Source organism: Labeo rohita, unplaced genomic scaffold (genome assembly GCF_022985175.1).
Source record: "Labeo rohita strain BAU-BD-2019 unplaced genomic scaffold, IGBB_LRoh.1.0 scaffold_399, whole genome shotgun sequence".
Lineage (NCBI taxonomy): Eukaryota > Metazoa > Chordata > Actinopteri > Cypriniformes > Cyprinidae > Labeo > Labeo rohita.
Genome location: NW_026129317.1, coordinates 11,655 through 34,081, shown reverse-complemented (window position 1 = coordinate 34,081; position 22,427 = coordinate 11,655). Strand labels below are relative to the sequence as shown.

The 22,427-nt window shown below is 35.8% G+C and overlaps 1 protein-coding gene across 1 annotated transcript; it reads left to right on the top strand.

Annotated features, from left to right (window-relative positions):
- The first annotated feature begins 1,187 nt into the window (after positions 1-1,187).
- On the top strand, positions 1,188-21,731 carry LOC127160598 (GTPase IMAP family member 4). Its single transcript, XM_051103236.1, has 5 exons — positions 1,188-1,221; positions 1,381-1,443; positions 15,735-15,785; positions 20,386-21,339; positions 21,400-21,731. Exons 1-5 carry the CDS (start codon positions 1,188-1,190, stop codon positions 21,729-21,731), a joined length of 1,434 nt encoding a protein of 477 aa, XP_050959193.1.
- Positions 21,732-22,427: the final 696 nt, after the last annotated feature.

Sequence of the window (22,427 nt, the reverse complement as noted above, 5' to 3'; positions counted from 1 at the left end):
TCTGTCTTCTTATACTTGCAATTTCTTCACGAAGTACCCGCAATGGCCACTAGATGTTTCTTTCAGGAGCTACAGCCTGATTTATCTCCGCCATCACGCTGTGTGACCCGTTGAAGACTTTCAGTGTCTGGTTGTTTGAAAAACTCGCAAACAATTTCTGTAGTATTGCAAACTCACTTGCTCATGAACTACTATCACTTTGCTTTGCTGTGGAATCAATGTCCTCATCGCCACTGTAGTATTTTTATAGAAGAAAAGACAGAGAGCTATCAGGTATGCCGTCTTTACTGTTTGTTAACTTCCTCAGTCTGCCGCTGAACAATCACAGCGCATGCGCATAATGAACATAGCACAGTGCACAAATACACCACAGCGACCCCTAGTGTTGTACACTTGACACAACGTCTCCATTCCCTCCATCAGGGAATGAGGGTTACCATACGTAACTGAGACAGTTCTGGTTTACCTAATTAATGCAGCCTAACAATCCTTTAACGGATTTGGATTATAGAAATGTGTTATGTGTTGGCCTGGTTAAAGAGATGGGTTTTTAATCTAGATTTAAACTGACAGAGTGTGTCTGGCTCCCACACAGTGTTAGGCAGATTGTTCCAGAGTTTGGGCGCTTAAGAAAATGATTGCCGCCTGCAGTTGATTTTGATATTCTAGGTATTATCAAATTGCCAGCGTTTTGAGATATCAGCGGATGTGAGGGACTATAATGTGATAAGAGCTTGCTCAAGTACTGAGGAGCTAAACCATTCAAAGCTTTATAGGTAATTAGCAAGACTTTAAAATCTATATGATGTTTAATAGCGATCCAGTGCAGTGTTGGGTATTCTGTAGTCCTTGGTATATATATACACACATACACAAAACAACTAGTAACTCACTACTTCAGTAGATTTATCATTGGATACTTTTTTTAAAGTAATTATTAGGATTGTTACTTTTACCTTTACTTAAGTAATTATTGATAAAAGTACAGTTTTTGGCTAATCTACCCACCTCTGGAAGGGAGTTGTTTGGAACATACATTCCAAAACAAGTCCAACCAGTTTCTGAGTTTTTGCTTCAATAAGGAAACTGTTTTTTTTTTTTTTTTTTTCTTCTTCTTCTTCTTTTTCATACTACACAGTGTTTTACTGAGAAAAGTAACTCAGTAAAACTCAGTGGATTGGGTGAAGATGGCCAACTCTGGCAGAACATCCAGACAATCTGGTGAGTTGCTTCCCATGGTATCTGTTCATAAGTTCGTTCACATATGTGCATAAATAAGATATTTGGATTCAAAAATAAAAATGGTATTCTATCAAGGAATGAAATAACATGCCATACTAAACTTGCTTTTTATATATTTATTTTTTCCCCCTCCCATAGATGATGATCAGGAAAGTTCAGCAAGATTCCAAAAAATAAGAAGCAAACATCAACCTTTGTACAGTGAGTTTTACATTTAAATAAAATTTATGCAGCACGAGATCTTAAAAGACATTTTAAAAATGTCAGTTTTGGTAGAGTTTTATGAGTTTTTCAAAAATGAGTCCATGAAGCCCTATTCTAGCAATGACAATGCTCCAAATAGTAATTAACCCGTTGATCCCAAATTTTTCACAGACATGAAAATATCCAAATGATGTGTCAGTAACATTTTGAAGTAATCAATAATTATTTTTTGAAAAGTGTGTAAAAATTGTGTTTTATGGTCGGTCATAATTCTGACCGGTGGGATAATGTGTGTATTAACTTATTTCTGCAGTCATAAAAATTGTTGCATATCTTAGCGCAAATATTTTAAACTCTTTGATCACATTCTAGGGTTACTGTTATGCTTTATACAAATTGATAGGAATGCTGAGATAAAAGACTAAATTGTTGTTGCAAACCACAGCATTCTTGCTTTGTTTTTTGATTGCGCGGATTGAAATTATCCCTTATCCCTTTAACTTTCACCCCTAAAAGGGGCTAATGAAAAATTATTTAACTTAAAATTCTTATTATCTAATAAATATAATTTTTTAATTAAGATTTTTTAATCTTAATTTATGTTTTATTTAAAACTACTGTATGGTTGAACTGTCAGGCCATGGCAAATCTCAGTTAAAATCCAGATAACTATTTCATGATATTTTCCAATAATAAACATTTCTTTAACTTTATTAGAAGTTATTGGATACATTTCATAACCTTCAGTGTTCACAAAGAAAAAAAAAAAGTATGTATTTAAACATCTGTATATACATATGGCGGTGCTATATATGCTATATGATATGTCTTTTACAGACATGTCAACCATACTGTCATGCATGATTTTGGATAAAAAGTAAATAAATAAATGGTAAATAAACATTTCTGCATTTTTCATATTTTTTTGCAATAATTCTGTTCTTTAACCTCTATCCTATTCACAACAACATTATGGTTTCATCCCTACTTACTTGATTGCTTGTTTTACCCTATTATTTGATGACTAACAAGCACTGAAATTCCTTTGTGTGACTAACTTTTGTCACACAAGTCACAGAAGTTTGTAAACTGCTGCTGTCACTTATTAAACTGAAAATTCCTATCCCCCATGGCGACAGCAGACACAGAGGTGGGGCAGTATAGCTGTGGAAAGATTGCTCTCTCATCTCTTCCTTTTGATAGATTTATTCCCTGTCAGTGTAAGCTTAACTGGTAGAGATGTCAGTTAAAGGGCTAAGTCTATAGTGGTTAAACATGACATATAATTTGTTTTGGGTAAATCTCATGGGCAGTCTTTGGTCTCACTAAACTTTTATCTGTTCCAGAGCAAATAGTTTTTTTTTTTTGGCTGAGGGCAAAATCTCATCACGTTATATTTTATGTAACTTCAATGTTGTATATTATGCTGCCTTTATACTTTAAACTGAATTGCCTACACTGTTAAAAAGTTTCCCGTCAGAAAACAACAAGGAACTGGCAGCACGGTTGCCAGCAATTTACTGTAAAAATTAATGGTGTCTTACTGTTGGTGAAATTTACAGTTGGCTACGTTTTTGTTTTGTTTTGTTTTGTTTTTGCAAAGCTTAGAGTAGTACAAGATGGAGAAATTAAAGAAAGAGCAAGCAAAGTATTTTTTATTTATTTATTTTTAAACATTATACAGCATAAATTTCTACATTTCAAGTAAATTTCTGAGAAAAGCACTGGTTTTTTTTTTTTTTTTCCCTCTTCCTCACAGGAGGCATATTTAAACTATGATGTAAACTACAATACAAATATACTATACTATTGTGTAAACTACTGAGTAATGGACTGCCAGTGAAAAGAACAACATTTTCCTTTTTTATTTTATTTATTTATTATTATTTTTTAATGCATTTGTACCCTTTGAAATAATGACTTAAAATGTAACAGAAGTAAAGCAGCTTTAAAATTGTTTAAAAACATCTCATCTTTATTATTTAATAAACAAACAAAAAAAAACTTTATTTTGCAAAAAACCTAAATAACATTCAAAACAAAAGATTTTAATTTCAGCTATTAAAGAGGAAGCAGTGGTCATAACAGAAATAAACTCGAAATATTACCTAATTCAGATTCTGACTCAGAACATTTTTATAAAATGAAAACCAATGGTAAAACAAAGCCCAAATATTACTACATGTATAACAATAAATGCACATTTTAGCTGTATAAATGAAAAAAATGAATTGATTTAACAAGTCTTTAACAAATTATTATAATACATTGTGCAGGCTGTCCAGAAAATGAACTCTGCTTGCAAAGAAGTGAACCACTTGAGAACATCTGAGTAAAAGTTTTTTTTTTTTTTTTTTTTGAGCTGCAAGCCCAGACAGAAAAGCCGACTGGATGCCCTCACAAACTATGTGCTCCTCAAGGCTGACCATCCAGTGCTGAATACAGGTTTCTGGTGTTTCACCTCAAACTTTAAAAAGAAAAACCCATTTCAGCATTGTCATAAAATTTATTTGACATTGCAAGATTACAAATTAATGCAAGGAAAATTTGCATTATCAACATTTTAAAGTCTATTTCAACCAAAAACATAAAATTCTCTCATCACTCACCCACATGTTTGTTAAGCCCATGGAATGTCTGTTTGTTTGTTTTTCTCCCAAGTGGTAACCTCCCGGTTTCCCTCTTGAAGCCAACACGGAAGTAACTAAAACTGCAATTCATCGACCGGCCGCTAGAGGCTGGCTGCAAAAGGAAGTCAATCCCATAGTCCTTCTATGTTAAAATGCCAAATAGAGTAACTGGCTGCATTTGAAACTATAACTATAATAAATAGTTGGACTACACATACAAAACTGAGACAACAAAAACTTTACATAAGAGGCTGGCTGCAAAAGGAAGTCAATCCCATAGTCCTTCTATGTTAAAATGCCAACTTTACAGCGGAAAAAAATATGTTTACCGCCTGGTACAAAAAGTGATTTTGGTATATATAGGTAATTTTGCCCTTCATGAAAACTGTGAGGGGGTGAATTTTTTTTTTATAACTCATCCGTTTAATTTATATTAAGCCTTAAAGTTCTGCATAATTAGGGGTGGCCACTTGAGTGACAGGTGCTTTGCCCTGCAAGGCAAAAGACTCGTTGGAGTGTGAAACTGAGAAAAATGGATTTAAAGATTTTTATTTTTCCAGAAAAATTTATTATGGGTAGGACACTGGAAATCTGGCAATTAGATGTTTTAATGAAAATGATCTCAAACTTGATTTTGATTTTTTGAAGTTATTGTACTCCTTTGCATTGTCTGCAAAAGGTGAGATGTCACGCCAAGGTACCTCAAGGCTATACTGTGGTTCATTTTTTTTTTTCTGACCATAACAACCAGACTAATAGTTAATACCATTTTGCAGCCAATTTATTTGCAATGTTTGTTAACATTAAAGGATGCAAGACATACTTAGCATATTGCATCGAATTAAATGAAAATAGCCTAATCTATAAGAACGATGGTGGATTGATAAACGCCAGCAGGTAGGAACAATGCTCAGAATGATTGTGAATTAAACATCTCCGATGACATTCATTGCCAAGGATTTTATTGAGTTACAAGAAAAGGGATTTAATTGCGAACTGTTACTGATTTTGTGTGTAATACATGCTAAGCTGACACAGCAGTCCTCATGTGTAGAAGTGAGCAGCGCCAGACTGACAGCTGGCACTAAGTGAAAAATCTGCATTATAAAAAAAAAAAACCTTAAGATTATTTACGATTAATTATTGCTGCCAAGTTATCTAATTGTTGCTTGGTTACAGTACTTTCTGGAGCAGTTTGTTAGATCGTGATCTATCTAATTTGTTTGTCTGATGAAGTGCAGCACTGCTGTCACTACTGTGGAGTTAGGCGGGCGTGGTTTCAGCAACCAGGCACATCAGCTTCACCCACATCCTGCCTTTTTTGCCCATTTTCGATTATCTGGGAGTGACGCGCTGCCAAGATGGCGGCGGTTGGCCCCACCCATCTTTAGGCTTCAGAAATGCTCTTCATAAATCTACGAGTGTACGTCAAGGACACTACGTCCATGTTTTTTACAGTCTATGTTTTCTCCCCACATGTTCCCCTTGACCAGGGGCCCGTTCTTCGTGCGTCGCTAACTCAGTTAGCTGGATTTGACTGTTAACGATCTGACATGATCTTGGATTGTTTGATTATTCGATGCTCATCCTGGACTTGCTGTCACAGCAACAGGTCCTTAAGCTTGAAGCCTGCTCAAGAACAGGCTTATTTCATGTAAACGGGATTAGATTGCATTTAAGCAGAATTGATACTTAAAATCTGTCCCAACCATTACTACTATTACAAGGGTACTATTAATCCAGGGACAATAATTTAAAATCATAATAATTAAAAAAAAAAAAAAAAATGAAAATAATACATTAATGTTGTGTAGTCTGTAATAGACATAGCCAGGTTTACTCATTAAAATGATTTATTCGTCATAAAATACTTACTTTATAGAATCTTACACACATGCTATTACAGATCATGTAGAATTGTGCATTAATTTGAGTGATGACAGCTGTTATGGGAGTGGCTTTATGGAGCACATGAGATGCAGATAATGTGAGATCTTGACCCTTAAGAAACTTTAATTAATGCTGTTACATAACAAATTTGTTTCAAAGATAAAATTAAATGAATTGCTAATTATTACATTAAAACTAAATAAAAATGTGAAGCCTGTACAAAAATTAGAAATCATGAATATATCGTAAATCGTAAATATGTCACATGCACCGGATCACGTGAGGTCACGAGGTCCCGGAAGTAATCTCTGTGGCTATATAAACAGGAAGTAAAGGTTGGTTTGGCACCAGACATTGAGTTCATGTGGGACTCTTTTGAAGGTCGTCTTCCCTAATCGTCTCTACTCACATGAGTACCGCTCTCCGGAGCTTTTGTGTGTTTGTCTGTGTGCGTGTGAGAATGCGGATTTCCTGGTGGGAATCTCAACTCCTTTGTCGGAGTGTTCTCAGATAAACTGCGTGGTTAACCTGCTTGTTCATGCACATCCGCGTTCGAGCTCTCCGCCACGCTACACAGGGACCTTTCCTCGATCTTTCATTTCCTGTCTTGCCTCCGTGACAAAATAATTGAGAATCATGTAAAAAATAAAATAAAAACAGTGCACATTTCATTGATCTATTATAACATTTATGTAGTTTTGTTTGATTAGCTGTTTCCTTATAAAAGTCCAGAAATTTGTCAAGTTTTTTTATCATGTCTTTTTTAATCATATGATGTCATTACGTTACGTCTTGCTGCCAGCCAGTCACTGCATTGCCGAACATGGTTTTGAGTATCGATACATAGCCCCTTTTAAACCAACAGGTAACTCAATCCAGCCACATTAATCATCAACAACAGTGTGTTCGAAGAACAGAATTAGCCAGGTCATGATTAGCGCGATTATATCATCTTGAATGTGTAATTTGATCTTGGATGTAATAAACGACGTACGAAGAATGGGTCCCTAGTCTCTCCATCTCCATCATGTGTGCTTTTTCATTTGTTTCAGCTGTCTCTCGTTTATTACCTCATTAGTTCCTTGTTATTTACAGTGCCCTCCACTAATATTGGCACCCTTGATAAATATGAGCAATAGTGGCTGTGAAAATAAATCTGCATTGTTTATCCTTTTAATCTTTCATTCAAAAAAATCACAATATTCTAACCTATCATTGAAGCAAAACAATGGAAAGCAGGGGGAAATCTCATTATGAAATAAATGTTTTTCTCTAGTTCATGTTGACCACAGTTATTGGCACCCAATTATTGTAACGTCCTTTATTCAAGATAACAGCTCTGAGTTTTCTCCTTTAATGCCTGAAGAGTTTGGAGAACACCTGACATAAGATTAGAGACCATTCCTTCATACAGAAACTCTTCAGATCCTTCAATTTCTCAGCTCCATGCTGGTGCTTCTTCTCTTCAGTTCACCTCATGCATTTTCTATAGGGTTCAGGCCAGGCAACTGGGACGGCCATGGCAGAAGCTTCATGTTATGCTCAGTGACACATATTTGTGTTGATTTTGATGTTTGATTTGGATCACTGTCCTGATGGAAGATCCAACCACAGCTCATTATAGAACTTCTAACAGATTCAGTCAAATTAATCAATTAATCTCTGCAATTCTCCTGCTGTGATACTTGGAGAGTCTTTGGACACTTAAACTCTCCTCCTCACCATGCATTAGGACGATATAGGCACTTTTTCCAGTTAGACTTGTAAATCTTCAGTTGATTGAAATTCTTATTTTTGCCCTGATGGTGGAAATGGGACTTTTCAATGCATTGACTTATTTCTTACAGCCACTGTCTATTTTGTGAAGCTCAACAATCTTGTTCTGCACATCAGAACTATATTATTTGGTTTTATTCCTTGTGATGGATGATTAAGGGAATTTGGCCTTTGTGCTCCTCATATTTATAATCCTGTGAAACAGGAAGTCATGGCTGGGCAGTATCATACTCCTAGTCATTCTAGTGTGCTAAATAAATGCAAATATGAATGGGAATATACTTCAGCGATATTTTACTCATTATAATTCCTAAGGGTGCCAATAATTGTGCCCAGCATGCGTTAGAGAAAAATATTTATTTCATAACGTAAGTTTTCCCCCAGTTTTAATTGTTTTGCTTCAATGAAAGGTTAGCATTTTGTGAATTTTTTGAATGTAAGATCAAAAAGCTAAACAAAGCAGATTTATTTTCATAGCCATCATTGCTCATATTTACCAAGGGTGCCAATATTAGTGGAGGGCACTGTAAGTCCTGTGGTTCCTGTTTCCAGTGTCTGGTGTTCCTGCCTGCACTGTATTTCTTATGGTTTGTTTATTAAAGACTGTTTAAGTTATTCCACAGTTCCTCGTTATCTCAAAGTGCCCAGCGCAACAGAGTTGTTCCAAACTCCTAAAAATATTATTTGTATTTAAACAACAAAGAAATTTTTTATATTTTAAATATGTTTTGCCCATCCACTGAAAGCCCACACACTACACAGTAAATAGAAACTCAATATCAAACATGCTAGCTTGACACATGAAAACATTGTTTCTCATACAGCTTAAGTGTTTACATTTTTAAGTGCTCCAAGCATATGTTTTTGTTTGTTTGTTTATTTGTATAGCTCATTTAAAAACAACTCATGTTCACCAAAGTGCCTCTCAATAAAACAACATATAAAAACAGAATATTCAGAACTAAGACATCAAAAACATAAAACAACATGACATAAACAAATATACAACAACTAACAACAAATGCCTGGGTAGGTAAGTGCCCTCTTAAAAGTGCTTTAAAATGACAGTGATGTACAACATCTCATTTCCAGTGGCATTCGAGAGGCGAGGAGCCACAACCGAAAGGGCACAGTCTCCTTTGGACTTTGAGCAGGATTTAGGGACCTTTAATAAGAATTACTGAGATGACCTTAATGGCCGTGTCGTAGAATAAAACTGGATCATGTCTGAAATGTATTCAGGTGCTAGACCGTGCAAGGCTTTAAAATCATACAGTAAAATGAACTCTAAAATTAACCGGCAACCAAAGCAGCGAGGATGGCACTGGGGAAACACTGACCTGTTATTTGGTACCTGTCAAAAGTCTGGTTGCTGCATTTTGTAATAATTGAAGAATATTCAACAGAACACCAAGAATCTCCAAATTAAAATTAAAATCCCCAAAGCTGCATACTTCATCCACCGTGTCTGCACAGAAGAAATCATGTTCATGTTCATGTTTTTTTTTTTTTTTTTTTTTTTGAAAATATTTAACTTACAGATCTCAGTTTAAATGCTTCAGTTTGTTCTCTGTTCTATAGTATTCTATCAGTCTAAATGCTTCAGTTGGTTTTAATATTATTTTTAATATTATGTTGGGGGTATATTGTGAACCTAATAAATAACTGACTTTGTTTTTTAATAGTTTTTCATGCTCATCAAGGCTGTATTTAAATATAAATATTAAATAATATTAAATATTTATTATTTAAATATAAAAGGAACAGTAAGATTTTCATTTTTAAGCAAAAATATAAGTCCTTACTATCACATTTTTTTTATTCATTTAACACATCCTTGCTGAATAAAATTATTAATTTCTTTAAAATTCACTGACCCTAAACTTTTGAATAGTAGTATATATTGTAACACAAAATTTCTATTTTGAATAAACACTGTTCTTTTCAACTTTTTATTTATCAAAGAATCCTGAAAAAATATCACAGGTCCCAAAATATTAAGCAGCACAACTGTTTCCAACATTTATTATAAATCAGCATTTTAGAATGAAGGATCATGTGACACTGGAGACAGGAGTAACAATGCTGAAAATTCAGCTTTGCTTCATAGGAATCATTTATACATTAAAGTATTTTAAAATAGAAAACTTTTATTTTAAATTGCAATAATACAGCCTACCAGTACCTTTGGTTGTCCTGTGGTGAACTGCTCTATGAAGGACAATCTGTCTTTGTTATTTGTTGTCTTATTCTCTACTCCATGTTCAAAGGCTCACATGAAGAAGGTGAATTCAAGTGGGTCTTCACTAAAGACTGGAATATCCATAGGTGGGAGCATAGATAAAGCTGTTTTATGAAAATCTCAGCAATGTCATTTTGATGTAGTTTTTTCAGAAAGAAGGGAAGTTGTGAAGAAGAAATCTCTACCTCTGCATCACATTGCTCTGCCTCTTTGTAGTTTAACACATTCAACCCAATTTTTGACCTTAAACTTAGGTTCAAACCAGTATAACTGATCTAAATATGCCTCATCATCTGACATAAGTTCTCTGGTTGCATTATTAATGTCTTGGAATGCAAGAAAGGACTGTGCAAACTCACCACATACACAGTGTCAACATTACCAGAGTCCACAAGCAAAGTTTCAGTTTCTCTCATGTCCAGCTTTCCTAGTTCCCATCAGCTGGTTAAGCCATCCCTTTTGCGCTTTTACAGTCATCTTCAGCACTCTTTTAGGGACTGCGTTCACTTCCTCTGTTTCTGTAGTAATCAATATTCATGCTCAAAGCATGCACTTCCTTCATCACGAAAGCAGATGAGATCACCCTCCTGTGATGCAGTGTGGAGGCGCACACATTGTGAGACCGTGGCGCAATTCAATAATATCCAAAGTCCAAAAATATCCCCAAAAAGTTCACTAAATTCTGATCAGCTAAATCTGTAGAGTGTGAATCCAAATGCTATCGGAGAATCTCAGCCGTGATAGTCCATTATAATCCAAGTATCATGTCTGATGACGCGTGAATCACTCCTTAATCATCTCATTAAAAACAAAAATATTTGTCGTTTCAGAGAAGGTGAAGTTTTCTTACTATTGTGTAGATAGAAAGTCCTGGATTAATTTAACCCTACTGTTACCCTAAAATCCGCTAACACATTTTTTCCACTGGGTCAATTCAACCCCAGCAAGTCAAAACTCCAGAATATGATTTTTTTTTTACTAAAAGTCATATTGACCCCAAGGATAATAGGAGGGTTAAAGGTGCAACAGGAGATCTTGGAAAATGCTAACTTTAGCCTGATAGCACTGAAAGCAAACGTCCCACCCTCCCAGGAAATCGCTGTACAAAGCCACACCCCCTGAGCGCATCTACGCACACAGACAAGATGACCAGAGACAACATTACTACAATACATTGTAACACCGAGTTAAAATGTTCAACAGCCCAGATAGGAAAACTGTGTGGTGCTAAGAATGCACGGGAGATGAGAAGATGGCATATTTTGCCTGAGTTTAATAAAATGCCTCACATGCCAACACACTTGTCCACATACGTGGGGATCGAGCGAGGAAAAATGGATACAAGCATGCATCCAACTCAGGTCACAAACAAATAGGAAATAAATAAAATAAAGAGAGACAGATATCGGTATACGAGTCATCTCTTCACCTTTCCAGAACATACAGACACATGTTGTGCACATGTACAAGATTAGGTTGTTGATGTTTGCCTGCTATTCTCGATCTTTCTGCACAGCGTACGTGAATGCGCTGATGACGTATGCTGTCTACGCAGACAGGGTCTGCAGAGGTATGCAAATACTTATGTTCACAGGCAGCTAGGACAGCCTATCATAATTTTGATTGAACGAACATTTTTTATAATATGTAAATACATATAAATACATTTAGGCCACTTAACCTAATGATTGCTATCAGGATGTGAGGAGACTTTTAACCAGCATGACAAAAAAGTGTTTCTGAAGACAACTACCTATTTAGCACCTTTAAAGTGGCAGGAAAAATGGGTTCTTACTCATCCAGTCTGTCAGAAATCCATAAACAAATGTGAGTTAAATCAAAAAACAAAATTACAAAATCTAGTTGGTTCTTGAATCGTATGATATTACACTTGTAAAACATTTGACTGGTGTTTCCTTAAATGTTTAAACACAAGTTTTATCCATAAATGACAGCAAGATTAAGCAAACAATAATAATATGCAAATTATTGGCATATTAAATAGGCTATTACAGTACTCAAAAAGTTCAAAGATTCAGGACCCGGCCCAAAAAGAGGATTGGTTTCATCCACATTTAGCCATTTTTCAGTCACAAATAAAAAGCCCAAGCCACAAGACAGAATAAAGTAATTCATTAAGAAAGTCTTATTAGCAATAGCTGATGGATGAGAAGCAGCGTGATTTGGAAAGCAAAGGAGTTCCATACTCAGAACAATTTGAGATGTCTAATAGTGTTTGATGCTATAAAGGATTACTTTACAACTTAGGCTCATTGGAAATATGTGCCTCTATATACATTACTGCAAACCTGAAAAAACGTACCTATATGCACGAATCACTGAAGTTTCCAGGTGAAATGAACACTAGAGGCAGTGAAACTTTTATTCCTTTTCACACATAGTATGATTTACACAGTATTGAGTATTGATTAATAAAGCCTAATTTTCAGACAATTACTACTGCAGAATATTATATTATGGCTTCAAAACAATTTTAACATCTTGCACGATTTGAAAATTGATACTTTTGAACATTGTCATCACATATACAGCCTAATATGCATGAGTTTCCTAATGGAGCCAGTTTGCTGAGTAGCTCAAGTGACATGGCATTGCACTTGGGTGATGAAGAGCTCCGGTTTGAACCCTGTGAAACTGTGTTTGACAAAACAGCTCAAATCTGCATAAAGAAGTTAAAATAGCACGATGCATCACCAAATACATTTTTTAATCAATTTTGCATTTGTTATCACTATTGGTTAGGTTTAGGGTTGGGTTTGGTGTAGGGAATATTTCCAGTACAATAGAGCATTAACCTTTAGCGGCATGCCCCAGATATTTGGATTCTGAACAGCTGCAATACGTATCTCAAGCAGCGTAATAAAAACTCAGCAATATGTGCCTGTACACTCATAATAAAAATGTGCCACAGTCATGTATTTAACGTGTTTTAGCGCCACTGTCTGGACATTTCACTTTGAAACTGCAGCGAAACGTGCAGTAAGTACATCAATTATGGTGTTGTAGAGTTGTAGGTAATGTATGTAGAGACATGTATTTCCAATGAGGATGGGTTGTTACTTTGCATATTTGTTTGACAAATCCAATAAGCTACTTCTGTTAACATGTCAGAAAATATTGGTGCTGCTTGCATCCAAAAGTTAAGTGTACGAAAAATAGAATTTCCTGTTCCAGTGTAACCCAAATGTGCCATGAATCTGGATGGATATAGCTTTGAATGCTAAGGTGATGCCAACTTTTGCCATCCAAGTGGTAAGACCCATTATTTTTTCATATTGATTGCATGGCCAATGGCCTACTATTAAGAGATAATTCATCAAGAGGATCTGAGGAGTTTATGCTTGAAAACAGGGAGTTATGCAGAGCTGACAGATCAATTACAAGGCATTTCTTACCCAAGAATTGTCCTAGTAGCCACTCCAATAGGGGTAATGCGAAATGAGAAGGTGGGGCATTGAAAGGGCTGATTATGAGCACTTGTTTAAAAACCTGAATAGTTTAACTCTATAAGGCTTGAACAGATTATTTCTATGAAATGACTGAAGGTAATTAAAAGCTAAAAAAAAATGGTAGCTTTTGATGTCTGCATTGAAGGATATATGATTGTTGTAGCACGGTGATATATAAAAACGATCGTCGGCTGTTGGTGCCCTCTGTAGGCTTTGATATAATGCTTAATGTACTTTATATTTTTATAATAAATTGTTACGTTTTGTTCAACAGAACCGTATTGTTTTACCAGAACAAATCAACCAATAATTCTGTTACCAAATTAATCATTAGTGATGGCCCTAGATAAGGGGTCTATTTCTGTACCTGCCAGGATCTGTGTTTGGATGTTGTGAGCCACTAGAGTCAGCCTCACGCTAGCATTTGCTACGGGAGCTGGAGGCCACTGAAGAGAACAATGGGTATTAGTAGCATAGGGGAGCGGAAAAGGTGTGTGGGCCCGTGTTGCAAACGGAGGCAACCTCACGTTTGTTTTAACTGCTGTAGCTGTAGGCCATGGAAAGGGGGTGGGGTTTGTGATGTTCTGAAGAACCTGTGTAGCCTGCACTGTTAGCGGAGGCAGCCTCATGCTAGTGTGTGCTATGGGAGCTGGAAAAGAAGTTTAGAAGTAGCTAGTAGAAGTAGGAGAGACCGAGATGTCAGGGCTTGTTTTGCAAGCAAAGGCAGCCTCACACTTGCTTCAGCTGCTTTAAGGGGCAGTCACACTGCACCTTATAGAATACCCAAGACTTGTCATATAGTTTTGAATAGGGAAAAATGCAATGCTCATTCATGGCCACGAAGCTCCGCCTGCTTAATGAAAGAGCTAATCACTGATTAGTAAAGTCAGCAAATCACTGAAGCTGCCGTTAGAAGTCCCAGGTTGCTATAGAAACAGTCAACATTCTGAGACATGTGCTCAGTACTACGTTGGCTGCTTCAATGGAGCTGCACTTGCCTGCCCTAGAGGCATTTCAAAGATGGCAGCCGAGTAAAATGTCTTGCCTTAAAGGGACTTTGTTATTAGAAAGGGCTGTAGTTTAGTAGAACATTGCTGTCATCTACTGGAAACTGGACACTTCAAATTCATTTTTAAGATTAAACAGTAAGGCTAGTGAAGTGTTTAAACAAAACTCTATTAGTTTTGAACAGGAATACCAGATGTAATTATTGTTGCTTTTTGTGTTTATTTATGTGATTTATAGGCAGCACCTATATTTTTATAGTTCTACTGGAAATAAATTAAAATAAGGGTCATTTTCCAAGACTAACATTAACAAAAATAATAAATACTGTTAGAAATGTATTGTTAATTGTTAGTTTGAGTTAGTTATTACATTCACTAATGTTACCAAATGATACCTTAATGTAAGTGTTGCCATTTCACTATTGTGGGATTACAAATTTAAGAATCTGTTTAAAATATGCTGATCTTATGCTAGGTTCCAATATAACAGCATGAATTAAAAAAGTTATGTATATTGTGACAGTTTAAGAGCAGGCAGTCCAGGCCCTGAGACAGTAACCTTTTGTCTTTATGCAGTTCCTGAACATCTAGAAGGTTTTTCCAAGTTAAGTGTGAATTCTAAGCTCAAGGTACAACTGTGTGTTTTGTTTAACACATATGCATTTGAATGACACTTGGATGCTAAATAGATCAAGGCTGGGAAAAAATCTTTTACTGAGCTTTTTTCCTGTACCACATTTGCATGCTTTGTTTAGATTGATTCTCCTCCTTTAAACTCTCTATACTCTGCTGTGCTGAGATTTTGTTAGACGACTTTTGATGACTGCAGCACTATGCAGTGAGTATCTGAATAAAGAGAAACTTCTGCTTCAAGATATCCAAAACGTCTCCTGGTCTCTGAGAAAAAATTCACAACACTATCATCATCTTTTTTTTTTAATAAGAAAACACCCAACAGTCACATATACTCCTCAATTTCTCTCTTCAGATGCACTTTTGAAATATCTAGCTATGCAGTTTGTGTGTGAATGTTTGAACACAGGGCCAGCCCTGCAGTCCGCCATAGTTTTGATGCCTGAGCAGGGGAAGACAAGAGTGTCTTCTAAGCGATTACAGTGTTCTGTTGTTGGATGTAGCTGAGGGCATCAGAAAACTGACATAAAAAATATGCTGAGAGGTGTTACCCCAGGACTGGAATGAGAACCACTAGCACAATACAAGAAGAGACTTATGTAATTCTAAATTTTTTTTTTTTTTTTTTTCTCCTCTGAAGGTGTACCTTCCGGTTTGCGTAGATGGACAGTTAACTGGAGCCTATCACAAGGTGAGTATGAAAGGAACAATTTCAACAATACAAACTATTTTTTTGCTTTTGTTTTTATGTTGACTTCTGATTGATAACATTCCTTACAAATACTACTCAAAACCATACAGAAACATGCTGAATTGGGTCAGTACAAGTACAATGATGACTATTCAGCTTATTTTTAACATATGATCAGTAGCCATTTATAAACTTAATATATTTTTCCAGTTATTATAATTATTATTATTTACCTAAATGCTCAATTCTGTTTAAAAATTTAGGTTAGCTAGTTTTCCAGTTCCCACTTATTCTACTAGTTCTTTACCTATAATGGCTAATAAATTGGAAGTCTTGCACATTCACAGAAAATAGCTTACTTTTGCATTACAAAATATGTGGATAAGCAGCATCAGACATTAACCCTGAGACAACATTCCTAGAGCAGAGCCCTATAGAAACTAGAGGTGTACCAACTAGAGAAGAGGTTAAAAATATTGTGTAGTGGGGTAAATAAAATTAGCACTCAATTCTGTATTTAGGTTAGCTAGGTAATTACGTGAGCCATAATTGTCATGTATTATATATGCCATTATATTAGACAAAAGCTACTATATACACATTTATAATTAATGGGAATAATGCAAAATGTATCACTAATTAAAGTGAAAATCATGCTAACCCACTAGTAATGATTCAAGTATTGCTGTCACAGTCTGCCCTCTTTGTTTCGATGCTGGAGCAGGGATGTAAATTAGACAAAAATGTCTCAGATTGAGCACTTGAGGTGTTGTGTTGCTGGATGTAATAATAAACATAGTGGTCATCATTTACTCCCTGACATCTGAACTGTTGAACATGCAGTAGATTACGTTTGTTTGTGAAGGGAATGCACCTCCCGATCTACATATATCCATGTGAATCATTCATGATCCAGCTTCACTTACAGCAGAAGTGAGTATAAGGACACTTTACACAACTATTAAGAATTATTAACCAAAGTATATTATAGACTTTTCATTAAGACCCTAAAGAATCATATCAACTTGTGGAAAATGGGCATCCTGATGACCCCTTTAACAATCACAAGACTTAAAAAACCTCCAGCTTGTTGCTTCACCTGCCCGCTTAAAGGCACAGCACACCCATTTCCGACTACATAAGTAACAAATTAGATATTTGTGTTTGCTAAACTTAACAGATGGGTAAGTAATCCAGCTGCCTTAAAATTTTAAGTTGAATCAACAAGTGGTCACTTAGTATAATTTAACATTTCAAGCTGAATAAACTTTTTTTGAGTTGACTGAACTTAAAATTTTAAGGCAGCCAGGTAACAAATTATTTTAAGTTGACTCAACAAATTGTTTTTGTTTTATTTTTTACAGTGTATGATACATTGCCAGGCACTCGCCAGTAAAATAATAAAAAAAAAAAAAAAGTCCAGACACTTTAATGACACCCTGGCAACAGTTGTAAAAGTTGTGAACTTCATTAAAAGTTGCTCTAAGAATCAGAGATTATTATTATTATGCATCCAAGCTGGAAGATGTGCATGAGCTTGCTAAACTTCAGACTGATTTGCTAAAAAAATAAATAAATAAATAAATAACAAAAAGTACTTCCAGAAGAATGGTTTCAAAAAGCTTTGGATAGTCAGGGGACCTGATGTCGCACCTAAACCAGCAAACTATGCCATTACAAAGATTGTTCTTTCATTCTGTAACATCTACCTTTCTGTAGCTGCATTCAGTGCCCTTGTGGCTATAAAAACAAAGTCGCGCAACAGACTGGAAATCCACAGCTATTTTAGACTGGCTTTTACTGCAATTACACCTGTCATACCATCGCTAATCAAAGGCATGCCCAAGGTGGACATTAGGGTTATGTGTTTACACTGACGATATGACTAGCCTGGTAAAAATAGGCAGTGTAATTGACAGTAGCCTACATCTGTCCATGCAAGTACATAACAGTGTTCTAACGTCAGTGTTTAACATTTCTTTCATAATGTTCAGTACTCTGTATGTTCATACAATAACCTGAAAACTGAAAGAAGAAAATGTTCTGTGTATGTGATTAGCCTTGTAAAAATAAGCAGTGCAGTTGAGAGTAGCTGTACATGCTATAACAACATTCTAACATTAATGATTAACAATTCTTTCATAATATTCAGTATTCTGTATATATAATAACCTGAAAAAAGAGAGAAGAAAATGTTCTGTGTATTCATGTCAAAAATGTCATTAAAACTTACCAGTGCAGTGTAGGCCACTGGAGATGTTTAAATTGACTTGCTGTGTGTATGGGTGCATTATCATCCTAATACACGGCACCACCTTCAAGGTACCATGTTTGAACCACTGGGTGCACATGGTCCTCCAGAATGGTTCGGTAGTACTTGGCAGTGACACACAAATCTAGCACAAGTATTGGGCCTAGGGAATGCCATGATATTGCAGCACAAACCATCACTTATCCACCCCCATGCTTCACTGTCCGAGTGGTAAGATTCTTTGGGGCTGTCCCCACTGTAACTCTCCCAGATGTGGGAAAGACAGTGAAGGTGAACACATTAGAGAACAATGTTTCACATTGTCCACAGCCAAAGATTTCCACTGATGGCACCATTAAAACCGATGGCCACGTAAATTGACCCTGTGGAGCGAATGAGGTGTTGTGTTGCTGGATGTAATAATGAACATAGTGGTCGTCATTTACTCCCGACATATGAGCCGCTGAAGATGCAGTAGATTATGTTTGTTTGTGAAGGGAATGCGCCTCCCGATCTACATATATCCATCTGTGCTGAAAGATCCAGCATCAAGATGAGTATAAGCGTTTTTTATGAATCTTTGCGTTCGTCTTTCCTTATAACGTGGTAGTTAGGAAGTTTAGCGGCTAAATGCGGCTAATGTAAACAAGACCGTCTTTCCACAGAGAGAAGAGAGGGGCAGGCTGAGCAGAGCTCATTTGCATTTAAAGGAACAACCCCTTAGAATGAGATGATTTTTGCAGAGCTGATTTTGGCAAGGTAAAAAGGGTGTTGTTTTACAAAACCATTGAGAATTTTTAATCAAAGTATATTAGAAACTTTTCATTAAGACCCTAAAGAATCATATCAACTTGTGGACAATGGGCATCCGATGACCCCTGTAAAAGACATAGTTTAAGTAAGTGCATGGAACAATGACTACAAAATGTATTTGCATATATCTTTTAAATGGTTTGACTAATTAAAATTCTTTATATATAGTTGTCATTAGTGTCTATTCTGTTGATGATACATGCAAAATTCTATGTGAATCAAGTGGTTTCCAGAACAACAATTCACAAATAATGTACTCACCCCCTTGTCATCCAAGATGTTCATGTCTTTCTGTCTTCAGTCATGAAGAAATTATGTTTAAAGCATTTCAGGATTTATCTCCACATAATGGACTTCATTGATCTTCCAAAATGTAGTTTAAATGCAGCTTCAAAGGGCTCTAAATGATCCCAGCTGAGGAAGAAGGGTCTTATCTAGTGAAATGATAAGTCTTTTTTTTTTTTTTTAATAAAAATTTGTATACTTTTTAAGCACAAAAGCTTGTGTAGCACAGAGAAAGCTTGTGTAGCTTTCATGCATACTTTCATGTATGCATGAAAGCTGTTAACATTTCTGTCAGATGCAGTTTAAGTAAAAAGTGCCTGAGAAAAAAGCGCTGTCCCGATCTGCAGTCAGATGAGATGTTTCTAGGCTTAATGTCAGTAATGTCAGTGTCATTATTCTATCGTCATTGTCATAACTTATGTAATAAAAAGTCGCTCACCTCAAAAAAAAAAAAAAAAAAAAAAAAAAAAGAAAGAAAGAAAGAAAGAACTTTTAGAATGTCCTGTCAGACGTTATGCCATGCTTCATTGTGCACTCTTCAATTGCACACACAAATGCATTGTCGCACACTGTATATCACTTCACTAAAACGCATAAGAAATTACAGTACAAGCATGCAACTTGTGAAATTAAAGTACCAATTAATCACATAACTGCTACTTTGTGTGTTAGTTAGGAAGGATTTGCATGAAGGAATGATGAAGGAGCAGTTTCCATGTTTTATCAACAGTTATGTTAGTATTGTATTCACCATGGTAACTATAACCCAAAAATACCATGCTATTTTCACTTTGTGTCATTTTGAATATGCTTAAATGACTGGTGACACATGGCAACTTAATTGTAATAACAAAAACTAGGTTGTGACTGCTAAATAAATTTGCTCTTTTTTTTTTTTTTATATATCAAACATCAAATAAACATGAGTCTATTTGCAAAAATAGAAAAAAAAAATGTTTAATGTAACATTTAAATGACACTACATTTTTTTTTTTTTTTCCAATGTATTTCAATAACTCAAAATTCTGGCACCAATTCTGCTGTATATTGACGTAGTGTTGAACATAAACTTTTCCTTTAAAGAAACATCTTTTTTTTAGAGTGTAGATAAAATAAAAATAACCAAATTTCATTACTGATAGGCTAAATATTTCATTAACAAGAAAGGTTTCCAGTGACCTAATCTTCTGTTTTTTTTTTACTTTGATAAATTTTACTAAGAACATTTGTGTTTGTGATTCACAATCTTAGACAGTGCTGCGAAGACCTTGGATGGTGTAAGGATCGTCCTGATTGGAAAAACTGGAGTGGGAAAGAGTGCAACCGGAAACACCATCCTGGGACACAATGTGTTTCAATCACGTTCCAGAATGTCATCTGTCACCAAAATGTGTCAAAAAGAGAGTGGAGATGCCTGTGGTCGACCTGTGACTGTGGTGGACACACCAGGACTCTTTGACACGAGCCTCAGTAATGAAGAGATTCAGCAGGAGATCATGAGGTGCATTGAACTCTTGGCTCCTGGACCGCATGTGTTTCTGCTGGTCATTGCTGTCGGCCCGTTCACACCAGAGGAGAGAGAAACACTTCAGCTCATCAAGATGACCTTTGGACAGAAAGCAGAGGCCTACACTATGGTGTTGTTCACACGAGGAGACAATCTCATAGATGAAAGTATTGAAGACTACATTAAAGAAGGAGATCCACATGTTCAGAAACTGATAAATGACTGTGGAGGAAGATTTCATGTGTTCAATAATAAACAGAAGGATCCTGATCAGGTCGTAAGTCTGTTAAAGAAGATTGATAAGATGATGTGGGATAATAATGCCAGTTTCTACAATGACAAAATGTTTCAGGAGGCCGAGAGAGCATTCAGACTCATGCAGATCAACAGAGAGAAAGAAGAAGAGGTCAGACGAGAGATAGAGGCCATTAAAGCCAAATATGAGTCTGAAATCAAAGAAATTAAAGAGAAATTAGAGGAGGAAAAAGCAAGAGGAAAAATTAGAGAATTCCTGCTTGTGGAGAGAGGGATCGCAAAGCTGAGACAAAAGAGAGAAAACGCAGTGACAACAGGCACTGAACAAACTCATTTTCAGAGAAAGAATGATGATCAGATTGAAAAGCAAGAAAATCAGCTTCCAGAAACAACAGATCTTGACAGAGAGATACCAAAAACAGAAAGAGAATCTAATAAAGATCGTGAGAAACATGTTAAAATATTTAATGTGTTTAAAGCCTTAAAAATTAGAAAAAAACAAGGGGAAAAGTCTGAGAGGACAGAAGAATGTAAAACAAAAGAGGCTGAGAGTGGAGAAGAGAATGTAGAAAGGATTAAAGATACAGTCACAGATCAACAAAGCAGTAAAGATTTGCCTAAAAACTCTGAACATGAGAGAAATCCAGAGAAAGAACAACTACATCAACATTATAAGGAAATGGAAGAATGCAGGCTGAAGATGGAGGAGGCCATGAGACGATACAAAGAGACCGCAGATATGTACGCTGCAGAACTCAAGAAAATTGAAGCCAGAAATGCTCAAATCATTGACAGCTATGAGAAGGACCATGGGAAATCTTGTGTGCTTCAATAAACAAAAAAAAAAATAAATAAATAGATAAATAAATATATAAATGATTGCTTTATAAATTAGAGTTATTTTTTAAATATTTGAATTCCATGTGTGTTTTATTATGTCTGAAATTTTGTATTAGCACTTCTCGTGTTTATTGCCTCTTTGTGATGAGTCGCTTGTTGTTTTGGATAAAAGTGTCCAAGTGCTAATGAATAAATGCAAATTTAAAATGCTTGGTGTGGCTTAATTGGAAAATGCATATAAACCATTAAAAAGAAAAAAATGTGAAATCATAGTGAATGTACAGTTGATTTCAAAGTACAACGGCCTGTTTTCCTATTTATGGGTGAAATGAATTCTCCTCCTTCTTGTTACATTACCAGCATTCATCCATGTTACTCTGTAATTTGTATTTTGTGTTTTTCATACATTTGGGGACATGTTTGATATCAACATGGTAATTTAACATCAGCTGCATTTAGGTGATTTTTGTGTTGTGTGTCTGGCAGCAGTACAATTCAGGTCCAGCTACAAGAGATCACCCACACCAATGTGAATGCAAATGCTAATGACAATGGTTCATAGCAATGGACCCTTCAGATTTCTACTCAAAACCCTAATTTCTCTGCAACAACACCCTGAAACGGCCTCGAATTTGGATAAAACTTCAGATTCCACCTATAAGACAATAATAACTGCACATATGATGCATGT